This window comes from Phyllostomus discolor, chromosome 2, assembly GCF_004126475.2.
Source record: "Phyllostomus discolor isolate MPI-MPIP mPhyDis1 chromosome 2, mPhyDis1.pri.v3, whole genome shotgun sequence".
Taxonomy (NCBI): Eukaryota; Metazoa; Chordata; class Mammalia; order Chiroptera; family Phyllostomidae; genus Phyllostomus; species Phyllostomus discolor.
In genome coordinates, this window is record NC_040904.2 from 91,591,726 (window position 1) to 91,604,630 (window position 12,905).

The following is a 12,905-nucleotide window of genomic DNA, read 5'->3' on the forward strand; positions in this document are numbered from 1 at the left end:
GCTTCAGATGCTTCAGATTTGTGCACTTTCATGGATATAGGCATTATGCCAAAAGAAAACTTGAAAACAAATACAGAACCCTAGTTAATGGTATGCATACTGAGATGTTTGGGGGATGTGTATAGATGTTTGCAGTTGGAATTTTTCAAAAATATAAGATGGATTGATGGAAGGATAGAATGACAGATTGACAGACATGATGAGTAAATACATATAGTAAGATGTTACTGGTGAAACCTAGATGGCAGATACACTTACTGTAAATTTCTTTCAGTATTGCAATGTTCTTGAAATTTTTTACAATAAAAAATAAAGAACCTATTAATCTTTAGGCCTTTGATATTAGTTTTTAAGATCCTGTTCACATGCATCTCTTTGGGGCTTGAGGCAAATAATCTCCTCTGCCAACACAGCAACCCTGAAAGTACCATCCTCTGCTGGGGTAGACAGCACTTTGTCCCAGAAAGACATAGGAAGCCTATGAGGACAAACTTCTGAGTGCTCATGCTTTTATTGGCATACTTTTGTTACATTGAGGGAAATGTTTTATTTCTATTTCTGGCTAACTTCCACTCTCCGTTCTCTCTCCCCCAACACTCCTCTATGTAGGAATCTTCCTGCCATCCTGGACTGGGTGAAAGCTCAGAAGCCTGGGGCCACGGGTGTCAACATCATCACGTCTGACTTCGTGGACCTGGTGGACTTTGCCACGACTGTCATTGAATTGAATGACCTCCTACAGGAGGATAGGGCTTTCGCTAAATGCTGATTTAACTTTTTATTTATCTTAATGTTGAATTTGTTGATCCAGGCTGGAGGTCTGAAGGGTTTTCTGTTAGGATGGCCCCTGGGCAGTGATGGCAAAGTGAGCAAGAGGAGGAGGGAGGAGGAGAGTATTTTGCCCCCTCCTCACACAGCCATTTGGACAAAATTACAGTCCGTTTAATTGCATTTTTCCCAATGAGGCTTTTGAAAAACTTAAGTCCATGGGAAGAACGCGTGTTTCATGAGCTCAAGGCCAGGATCTCCTCGATGGGTTATGATGTTGTACATAATGTGGAAATGGAGCCTCCAAGAACCATCAGGGCGTTGAACGTCTGTGCCCTACTAGGCCTAGTTCCCTATTGTCTTCCAGGGTGTTCTGTTTGAGTCGGTGAGGAAACTGAACAAGAAAAACATTCCTGGTCAAAAGAGTGTCTCCTTGCGGGTGTAGACTGCCCTGTGGGCGGCTCTAACATCAAGCTTGGCCTTTGAGGGTAGAAAGGGCCAGGCACCAGTTCTCTCTAGATACGTTGAAGGTCACCGCTTCTTTCTTCAGAGAGACATTTATCACCGAGGTATTTCGGCCACAAGTTGTTCTTGCATAGTTTGTGCTTGGCAACTGGTCAACTCATTCTTTAGATAAATACTGCATAGCATCCTCAGTGTCAGAAATGTGTTTCCCGGTTTTAAAGCATTGATTCCTTTCTCTTTTCTTGGCCCTTTCTTAAAAATGAAAGGAGCAAGGATGAGAGATCTTTTCAGCGTGGGGCCCAACAACAGAGAGAGAGACATGCATGTTCGTTGCACGCCAGATTTTGTTATTTATTTAATTCTGTAGCTTTTCCCAAAATGGCTGCCAGGTAAGTACCTGCGTCATTTTGGCAAAGTCTTCTTTGGAGTGCAATCCTCAAGCTAGATCTTGGAATTGCATTTCTTTGTTGTCTGCCTTGGACTCGAGTCTGCTTAGCGGGGCAGAACACCTAAGGGGTCTGTGACACCGTGGACACAGACACAAGAGGTGTGGGAAAGTGCAATGGGTGTAAGGAGGGTGCTCCAAGGGGCTGCGGAGCTGTTCTGTAACTTCTTGAAAACAAGACTACCTCGGGGACAGTGAGGGTGACTTGTGTGTCATCAAGCAAGAAATACCCAGTGTTGGAACATTTCCAGTCCATGTCCTGAATGTGCTACTTTCTGCAGGTTGTTTAAAGCTTACTAATCCACTGCATGAGGGCTTTGAAACTTGGGAGGGGATTTTTTTTATTGATAAGAGGTGCTTATCTATAAAGAGCCCTCTTGTTTTTTATTTATTTATTAATTTATTTGTAGATTAAGTATCTTCAGTGCTTCTTACCTCAAGAGCACTCATAAAGGAGCTTCCTGAACTTTCTTACCCAGGCCCAATGCGGCTATGGTCTTCATCCCTTAACAGGACCATGCCTCTCAGGACTGTGAGTGACCTGTGACTCCCCTGTGGATGTCCCACTCCCTCAGTCAGGAGGGCAGGCAGTGTTCTTGTGTGAGTGTGGTCCAGATCTGAGAAGCCACTCCCAAGCCATGCCCTGGGGCAGAGGATGAACTGGGTCAAGAAAAACTCAATTCTTGAGGAAGATCCTCCAAAAGAGGATCAAAAAGGAAGCAGCTAGAAACAAAACGGGGCATGGGAATATGTGTTCTTCAGTGCTCCTAAGAACTGTCCAAGAATCCATAAGCAGGACTTCGCTTCTGGATTTTTGAGGAGGAAAGGTAAACATGGCATCCTGGGTGGATGTGTGTCTAAAGATCGCTGGACCTCATCCCAGCAGTTCCCCATTTCTATTTTTTGATGCTCATTGCTGGGGGGTGTGCTAGAGGAGCTAGTAAAAGCACTTGCACAGCCCCAACTATTGGTCTTCCAGCCTTTACTCTCTGTGAAGTAATTTAAGCCCTGCCCTTTAGCTTCCGCAGCTTGAGGAGGTCACAACACAAATGCTTCTGGGAAAATTTGGTATAACTTTTCCTTTTCTTGCATTTGAACCCCTCTTCAAAGAGGTTTCTGGGATTTTATTGTCAAGTTCTTTAGGGCCTTCTATGGAAATGAGTAAGGAAGTGAGTGCCCTCACTTCTCAATTTTCCTTCAATTCTGATATTAAACTCCAGTGACAAGCTCTGAAATCCCTGGCCTACCCTCAGGGTTTTATTTGTTATTATTGCTTTATTTTGGCCTTGTTTTTAATTCATAGTCAATTACTAGGGACTAGACCACTTCCCTTCTTTAACCCTTTGTTACTTGGCAAAGAGATAAGGAGGCAAGAGGAGAATTCTCCTCTGTTTTATTTGAGCCTCAGCTTTGTCCAGGTGCTTGGTGCTATGAGGCCAGGTGTGTGACAGGTATCTACGCAGGATACCAGTGACACTCAAGGGCTGCTGACTGTTCAGTGAAATGTTTACTTGATTTTTTCCCTTTAGTTTTAGAATATATAATTGCAGTTGGGTTGTACCATTTAAGTGGACCTCAGTGTCTGCATGATAAAAGTCATTAAACACAACACAAAAAGCACAGACAGTGGTACCAAGGTCACGTGCACGAAGTCCTGCTGTGTGGTGAGTGCAGGCGCTAGCTCCTTCCTGCCGCTTTGGGTGGCCAGCCTGGCTTGCATTGTGAAATTCTGCGCAGGAGTTCTGGGAGATAGGAGGAGGGTTATGCACAGTTCACCCTGATAAACACCCTTCAATTAGCAAGATTTCTGCCCCAAAAAGAGTTACTCAGCATATTATAAGGGATGTGTGTATTCTGCCTCTTGACATAAGGCCAAGCAGAGAGACTCAGTGACGGGATGGAGGGAAATAGGCTCTGGTTCCGTGACTCGCTCTGCAACTGCCAGCAATGAAAGTGGTGACCCAGCCATAGTGCTGATTCTCAAAATTTCTGGGAACCTTTCAGATCAAACTGTTATCATATTTGCTCAAAATTAACTTCAAGATCAGCTGAAAAGCTACTTGATTGATTCAGAAGATGATAGTATTCAGGGCCATAGTTACTCAGAAAAGTGGACTGAGTTTCTTATGCACTCCCATGTTTCCATGGCATTGTGGCAAAGGGGACCATTACAGGTTTCAGTTAGATTAAAGCAGTGTTGAAAGGCTTGAACTTGAAGCCTATTAGGGGTACCACTGCAATTTCATGGGTACAGAAGATATTCTTAGGAATGGACAGAGAAGTCAAGACAGAATGGGTAAAATGATAAATTATTGAGGATTAAAATTTTAAATTAATGGCAGGTCTAAAAGGATCATGCCAAAAAATATTATATATCTGCTGTTTCAGACTCTCTAGTAATTACATTTAATTACTTTCCTTAGTCCTGAGTCCAGAACCCTGCATTTTTGAGAATCACTGTCACAGTTTAAAAGCAGGACTTTATATAAACTTCAAGAAAAGCACAAGATCTGGGCCCAGGTAATGATCAATCTTCAGAATCCTAGTTATTCTTTTATGAGTTCATATTCACATCACAAAGTTTAAGTTTCTGTTCAAGAGTAATGTAGTGGAGCATTCTGGAATTAAATGCAGCTTTGTGGTGAGTCAGGATTTTCTGTTTCTGTTCTTTGGAATCTTACCATAAGAAAGTACTCCCCATCGAGCCATTATTGCAACCCAGCCAGAAGGTTTGGTGCAAAGCACACGGCGGAGACACTGAAGGGCTGAAGACTGAAATGAAACCACCTGTTTTCCTGGGAAGCAAAAGGGCTGCACAAATCCAGACCATCTGACAGAATCCGTTCACAGTGCAGAGGAAGTTCTGTGGTGTCCTTTATTGGCTGACTGTGGATGTTTACCCTGAGGTTCTGCAAAAAACGGAACTGGCTAACAAATGAGGCACAGCCATGGGACCCTCTCCCCTGGCTGGGCAACGGAGTGATCCTGGGCTAGATCTGCCTTGGTTCTTTCATCTGGAATAAAGATGCCATCTGCTACTTTAGTGCTGTTTTGCAAACCTTTGCCAAGTAGCTCCCCAAAATATCAGGCCCCCAATGGTAAGGTTAAATGCCATATATTAATGGGGTTGTACAGTTGTGGTTCTTCCTCATGTGGCATATGGGGAGAAATGCTACTTTGCTTCATTTCACAAAGGCGCCCCTGTTAGGCATTGTCAGTTCAATCCCATGGTCGAGGCAATTCATCAGTAGTCTAGAGGTATTCTCCATCTCGTTCCTTCTCATCTCCTTCAGAGGATACCACTTTCTCTTCCTGTCTTCTGGCCATCCTCTGTCACCTGCTGAGAACTATTAATTACAGGATGTTGACAGAACTTACAGTAAAAGGCACATACAGTCAATGATGGCCTAACACGCTCTTATCAGAGTGGCTTTTGCTCCTTACTCTTCTCAAATGCATGATTCGTCACCCCTCCCCACTTCCACCCAACCACTAGAACTGTACCTGATTGGAGCCCAGAACTTGTGGCCAGTACGTCATTCAGATATCAGGGGCTTGCCACAACCTTTGAGCCCAACCAGAAGCACAGCACTTTGAAAAGTCAAATAGGCCTTCGGTAGCTTTGGACATTTGCAGTTTTACATTTGTTATTAGTTTATAGTGCTAATAACAGTCATGAATCTATAATATCAACATGATAAATCTTAGTCATATTCTAGAGACAGTGGTACTTTGCTGCTATTATACTTACTAATGTATACCCCAGTTAATAAGTATTACATACAGATTGTATATGTATCATTGTATTGTGTGTGCATAAATATAGTGTACATGCCAACTGTAATACTTCACTGATTAGCATTTTAAAATACAATAGTCCCCTCTTATCTGCAGAGGATATGTTGCAAGATCCCCAGTGGATGCCTCAAACTGCGGATAGTAATGATAATGGACCTATATATGCTATGTTTTTTCCTGTACACACATACATTTTCACTTAAAGAAAGCACTTTATGGCTTCTCTTTGGCGTATCTGAATTGCCAGCATGACTACTCTTGCACTTTAGGGCCGTTATTTAGTAAAATAAGGGTGACCCGAACACAAGCACGGCAGTACTGCGACAGTCAATCTGAGAACCTGGAAAGCTACCAAGTGAGTTGAGGGCAGGCACTGTGCATGCAGTGCGGAGCCCCTGGGCAAAGGGATGAGTCATCCTGGCGGGGATGGAGCAGCTCAGCTCAAGATTCATCATGCTACTCAGAGCTGTGCAATTTTAAACTTATGAATTGTTTATTTCTGGAATCTGACTTTTTTTTCCGACTATTGTTGACCATGGATGAGTGAAACCATGGAAAGCAAAACCTTGGATGAGGTTGGACTACTGCACACAGATTGTCATATTGAAAATACATCTTGGTAAATTCAGAGGGTGTGTGAATCTGAAAACGCTCTATTAGATATTATATTTTGTCCTCTTTGCTTGTTTTATATTACAGTGCATGCTGTTTGCTAAATTAAGTAAAATAATAGTAAATTATACCAATTTTAAGGTTAGAATTAAATTTTTACATATATGCTGCTTGATACACTGAAATATATTTGGTGACATAATTATTCATATACATTTCACTTGGCTTCCTTCCTCTAGGAAATAATGACTCAAATATATCTCTCTACTTCTGTCTCGTGACCTGAATCATACTGCTTAATTCAAACTGAAGCATAATAAAGCCAGATTACCTCATTTTAACTGTGAAAAAATTCAATAGATATGATGATATGATGTCTTTTCTTGTATTTGATTTGAACTACCTAAATAAGCTTAAATCTAATAATAAATATGAAACTTGAGCAGACACTTCTCCTTTGCGCATTTTATTATCGGCCATAGAAATACTCAAGAGTAACTATTCGTCTTAGTAGTAGGGGTGGGAACTTTGTGCCCTCCCCCTTCAAATAGCACCCAGCACAACCCCTTCCACACAGCTGGCAGTGGTTAGCAGTAAAGGATTTAGCAAACATTAATTACAGTAATGTAAGACAAAGCAGATGAATTCAGACAGTGAAAGAGAAAGTTGCAAAATCACTGGACCAGGTACACACTGTTCAGAGAGTGGGACTCTCGCTACAGGTGGTACGCATGGTAGTTTGGGGGCGGAAGATGGCCAAATCCTCGAATAACGTTAATATAATTAACCACTCATTCTGATTATACAAAAGGCAAGTCTTCGCTCACTGATGAAACCTCTCTAGCCCCTGTTTATCTAGCAGATACAGAAAAAATAATAGTATCCAGCTAACATTTATTATCACTTTGTATTGTATTTTTCCCTAACGGGGCTTTCTTCACGTTTCCTGCGGAAGTCCACACTCGGATCACCCTCTCCCGACAGTGTCCTGAGCTGCAGCTTAAACAGGGCGGCAGGAGAAAGCTGTGGAGTCACTCAGTTGCACAGACTGCTTGCCGGGTTCACGTGGAACGCAGAGAGCAAACCCCCATTTCTTCAACTTGGAAAGTGATTGCTTTCCTGTGAATCCCCGCAGTGAAGATGCCTGAATATCATAGATTTTTGTGTGGTTTTTTTTCCAAAGGAATTCTTCTTACTCAGCAGTATGCTTCTCTGTTTACACCTCTGCAAATCTGCTCACTATGACCAGAGGAGTGTTATTATTTTTAAGACTTAAAAACCTTCCCTCTCAGAGAGGATGGGAGGGTACTGGGAGGGACAGTGGCCAAGGCCCATGTGCCTCAGGCCTCACCCAGGATGGCCTGGACAAGCACCAGTAAAGCCAAAGTGCTGATCAGACCAGGGTGTTTGCACAGCTGGGCAGTGTTTTGGGACAGCATGGGTGGGGAAGGGGAACACAAGTGTCAGCCTCTGTCTGGTAGCATCACGTGATTTCGAGAAGCCTTAGGCAAGCAGATGGCTTTAATCTGAGGGGTCCTAGTGTCCAAAGCACAGGCTTTATTCCATGGAGAAAAGCTCTAAGGAGTAGAGAGAGCTCTTGTTGCAGAAGGAGGCCACCGAAAGCTATTCTTTGTTGAACCTGAGAACTTCTCTGCTTTTTGGCCTAAAGACTTTCCTGCCCTGCCCCTCACTGGGTATTAACCCAATCTGGGCTCAGGAAGTCTCATCTGCAGGCCTCCATGAATTACAAGGAGATCTGGAAGAAAATGTTGGCTTGCCTTTGGCCAAGGCTACTCTCACCAACAAACTTGTGGGCATAGAACTAATTTGCTGAACATCATAGGGGTTCGTGGACTACTTCAGGAGGCCAGAATGCCCTGAAATGACACATGAAATTTTAGATATATATGTGTGTACTTTTTTTCTGGTAGAGGCTCCATGGCTTTCATCAGATTCTTAAAGAAATCTATGATCTTAAAAAGTTGTAATCCACTGCTTTTCAAGTGCCGTTGAGAACAATCATGTACATGTTGGTAAGTGAGCAGAGGGCTAATTAGCACTAGAAAGCAGCAGTTCTTCCTATTAAAAACAATAACTAAATTAAGACATTTATTTATTGACCACAGATGTTCTTATAGAAGAGGCAAGGTTGGATAGAATAAAATAAAAAAGAACTACCTAAGCCAAGTCCAGAGGGTCCTAAGGGATCATGAGGAAGGCTCAAGCAGGGGAGGGTAGTGGCAGAGCCTGAGAAACCAGGCACCTGGCAGACGGGGACAGACGGCTGGGCCCTACACACAGATCGGAGCACGTGCCTCAGAGGAAGTGGGTGCACTGCACCTTCTTACAGAAGGGCAACTAGGAGAGTGAAGGGTCCACAAGTTACATCACATGAGAAACTGGGGAGATTGCACTTGGAACAGAAAGAGAGCAAAGTGACAGGAATATCTTCAAATGTTTTCAAATTGTGACATGACTAAGGTTTTATTTAGATTCTTATGATTTTAGATGAGGAAGGGGCCAAAGTACTTTTGTCCAGGCACTAATGTCACAGGAGAGAAAACTGAAAGCCAGACTACTGGCCTAATGCAGAGCTGGGACTAGAGTTTGGGCTCTGAGTCCCATCCCGGTGTCCTTTTCCATCATTTCCAGCCACCTGAGTGCCCGATGGGCAGGGGAGAGCTGGAACCCATGAGCTGCCATTATAAGAAGGGAGAGCTTGGCTGAATAAAGAGTGTTCCTAGGTAAAATAGATGTGAGAGAGTGAGCTCACCACAAAGAGTATTTCTGCGAGTGGGTGTATCAGTTTGCTACTGCAGATACAAAAAATTATCACAATTTCTGTGGCTTACAATAACACAAATGTACTACCTTTCACTTAGCAGTCAGCAGTCTAAACTGGGCCTGCAGAGCTGGGTTTCTTCTGGAACCTCTAGAGAAAGATCCATTTCCATCCTTTGCAGCTTCCAGAAGCCACCTTCCCTGGCTCGCAGCCCTTTCCTCCATCTTCAAAGCCAGCAGCGTAGCATCTCCCATCTCCCTCTGACTCAGCTTCTCTCATCACATCTTCTTTCATCCTAATCTCTTAAGAGGACATCTAGGATCCATTGGGCCCTCCTGAACAGCCCAGGGTAGTCTCCCATCTCAAAATCCTTCACTTCACATCTGCAAAGTCCCTTTTACCATGTAAGGTAATATATTCTCATGTTCTGAGGATTAGGACATGGACATATTTCGGGGCTTTTATTCAGCCTACCACAGAGTAAATCGTGGAAAAAGCATCCATACTGGTACTGATTTTTGAGCAGACTTGAGTTCAAATCATGGCTTTGGTACTGACTTATGAGCAGACTTGAGTTTGAATCCTGGCTTTAGCACCTAGTTACATGACCATTACCCATTTGAGCCTCTGCTCCCTCATCCATAAAATGGATGTTATTATGAAGATTTGTGGTAATACAAATAAAATGCCTGGCATATATAATGCACTCACAAAAAATGGCAGCCATATTTGTTCAAGGAACTTCCAGGTGATTCTCACCAGACAGGAATCCAACAGAAGAAACCTTGTTACAAAATGTGAGGTTTGATAAAGTGACCTCCAAATTCCCTTCCAAGATTGCTAAAATTGAAAGGAATGAAATAAAAGGGAATTTATTCCTGTATACACTTACCTACATCAGAGACCCAACTGCAAGGAAATTTCTTTTCTAGATAGTCAGTAGCTAAGAGACCCTGCTCTTTGCCTCCCTCGGTTCTGCTCTCTATTTTTGTCACCAAGCTCTCTGGTGAGATTTGAGCAGGACTGAGAGCCTGGCCTGGTGTGCGATGATTGGCCAGACCAGGCAGCTGAGACCAGTGCAGGCTCCCTCCTTCACATCTGTCAACATACCTGGCTGCAAGCAAGTCATTGCCCGTGACCACTGTCTGCAGGAGCCAGAGGAAGCAGGAAAGAAAACAGAGGAGAACACCTCAATTCTGTGGAAAATTTTGGAGAAAAGTAGAAGCCCAATGTATATGCTTCTTCCCAATGTCCCAAACTCTTCAGCAAGGGCTGGAATAACCGTGGGGTATCATTACCAAGTCAAGAAGGAAGCTGAGAAAAGACTTTCAACTGAATTCAGCAATCAAGGTAGGTGATCTGCCTGGTCACAGGCCCTTCCCCCAAGATCACAAAACAAGCATTTTTCCCAGCCTTGTAGCTGGAGTGGCCAATGATGGCCTACCAAAAGAATGTGTTAGATGCGGCTGTGTTGGGAGAATTCGATCATTTGTCCAACAGCATGTCCTGAAAGTGGGCTCTATTTTTCTTCCATGTCTCATCTCTGAAAATTGTTGTTCTACAAAATCGTTCAAACGTTTGGAAACTATTTTATCTTTCATTACAAAAAATTATATTTGTGATTTATTTAAATTTTTCTGTGATCTGGGTTCTGCAGAACGTGGCTTTGTTCCAGAATTTTGCTTGTGTGAATTCTTTCCTCTCTCAAGATATACCAGAGAGGACAGTTTACATATATTCCTGAAGGACACTCGGTTCCCGCAGAGGGCTGTCAGCCTAAAATGATAGGATCTCTCAGGCAAGCCTATACATTTTTCTGCTTTGGAACCTAGGGAGTTAAATGTCTTGAAACTGCTGGAGCAGAATCAAGCCTGTTTACCTAAGCTTATCAGCCTGGGCAGCAGGTCAATCATTTACTGATGCAGGGCTGTCTCCTCCCTTTGATGCAGGACCACTGACTGAAGCCCTTGCCTGACTGGGTCTCTCTGTAGAATAGACACAAGGCAACACAGCAGACACCCTTCTCTAAGGCTCTAGCCATTCTTCCTTTCTGAGCAGGGTAAAGTTTTATCTGAGGTGGAGTGAATGCCACAGGAATCCTCCCATCTCCACAACAAACAACTGGATACCTAATATCACCTGGGACATAAGAGCCTGTGACTTCAGAGAAGCTTCCTCTACCAGTGGAGATCTATAAAAAGCAATCAACTAACTATAGGAAAAGCTATTAAGTGATTTTGGAGGAGGAAAAGATTATTAAGTAATCATAAAAAAACATGGGTTTTTCCTTCCAGCCTACACATTCTAGAAATATATTATTTTTAATGAACATTATCCACTCTACTTTAGGTCTGAATATAACTCCTCTAGAAATGTTGTCATATTGCCACCACATACACTTGTCAGGTCTATGCAAGACCTTATTTTTCTGAACTCTCTTTAGGGAAGGACTTGGCCCATGTATTGGACAGGGTAATGATTGGCACTAATTCTGTCAATCATTTATAAAACTGAAGTGAATCCCCTTTGGTGAGGTTTGTGGCTGGAATTTTTATGTGGCTCAGGCAGTTAATTAGAGGCAGAGTTGAGGCCACCACACAATGTGACACAGGCATGAACCCCATGTGAGATTTTGAGTGAGTCTGTGGCTAACTCCCAGGAATGTGGTGGAGAATTATGGAAAACTGGTAGATTTCTGTGAAGACACGAAGTCCTTCCAGCCAGTTGCCAGAGAATGTCTGTAGATAATGCAAGTGATGGAGGTGGTGCTGAAGACAGGGAAGGGTGTCAGGGCATTCAAATACATTGGCCAGGATTTTGCCCAATATTTCAGGCCCTTGGGGACAGACACTTGGGTCTTACCAGTTCTTTCTGTGCAGCATCTGGCTCAAGACCAAAACACTGGTGACCCCTGAGAGTATATTCAGTCTTTCTTCCCACTTCATGAAAATTGGATATTAAGTGAGGGAGGAGGAAGATTATATTTAAGTTTGACTAGATAGATATTATTTCTTTTACATCTTAGGAAGGTAGAACCCAGAAGTTAATTAACTTGCCCAAGTTTGCAGTTAGTCAGAGTCTGTGCTACGATTCTCCTCAGCTCTGCCTGACTCTCAATCTACTGCTGTTCCCATGCAGTCTCAGAGATAAGCACATGGAGGAGCATAAATCAGGGTGGGGGTTCACTGAGGAACGCAAGGCTGACTAACAAAGTCAGAGGCTCTCATCTTGGCCCTTGGATGTGCCATGCCCAAGCACTGAGTACAGGTAAAATGTTGTTATGAGCCCTTGTATTTCAGCTTCATTTTTTCCTCTTTATTCTAAAAAGGATAGCATGTGCATAAAGCTCAGGCAGGGTCAGCAGCTTAGACTCAGTGCACTTGGTGATGCAATCCTTGTTTGTAATGCCCTTGCTATCATACTCTTAGGCATGTGCCAAATCCTTGGATGTGCCATGCCCAGGCCAGCTGGATACCACTCTAAAAAAAGACCAGCACTGGACTAGACTTCACCTTCTTTGAGAGCAATCAGAGGGAGGAACAGGCAGCAAACAACGGGAAGTGTTCCTAAGGGTGGCAGTCCCGGGAGTCTTCCTAATAATCAGGCATATTTTCTAAGTAAACCTAGGCAGTTTTCAGGCTAGATCTCTGCCTCTTTATATTCTAGAGACTCAAATCTATGAGCCCAACTAAAGTACAACAAGCATTTGAACAGCTTCCAGGGAAAGAAGTGACACCATCCCAGGCCTTACCTGGGAACTCAAGAATTTAATTGCTATTTCCTTTCACCTCAGCTAATATCCACTCCTCTAAATCCAAGTGACTTGGGCAGAAGAAGGCTAAAGGCAAGAGAAGCCATCAACATACTATTGTATCATAGTTTCCAGTACCTGAAACCCAAAGACACCCGTGTTAGCTTAGAGTCCAAATGGCTTGTTGGTGTCATCTAAGAGATAAATGAGTGATGTGCAGAAACAAGCCTTCCTCTGCTCCCCACCCCCAGTTTCGCTCTTGATCCAACACACCCTAAAAATCC

General features: G+C 43.2%; 2 protein-coding genes across 10 annotated transcripts in view; both read left to right on the forward strand.

Annotated features, from left to right (window-relative positions):
• PLCXD2 (phosphatidylinositol specific phospholipase C X domain containing 2) overlaps nt 1–6,537 on the forward strand; it is a 48,867-nt gene extending 42,330 nt beyond the window's left edge. Inside the window, exon 4 of the mRNA XM_028505300.2 lies at nt 610–6,537. Coding sequence (XP_028361101.1) covers nt 610–769 — 160 coding nt within the window. The 3' untranslated portion in view covers nt 770–6,537. The remainder of the gene's footprint in view (nt 1–609) is intronic.
• Nucleotides 6,538–9,969: 3,432 nt separating this feature from the next.
• Nucleotides 9,970–12,905, forward strand: part of PHLDB2 (pleckstrin homology like domain family B member 2) — a 237,269-nt gene continuing 234,333 nt past the window's right edge. For 4 of the 9 annotated variants that reach the window (XM_036018070.1, XM_036018071.1, XM_036018074.1 and 1 more), the window contains exon 1: nt 9,970–10,220. The gene's annotated coding sequence lies outside the window, so the exon portion shown is untranslated. The remainder of the gene's footprint in view (nt 10,221–12,905) is intronic. The other 5 variants (XM_036018075.1, XM_036018077.1, XM_036018078.1 and 2 more) reach the window with 2 other exon arrangements.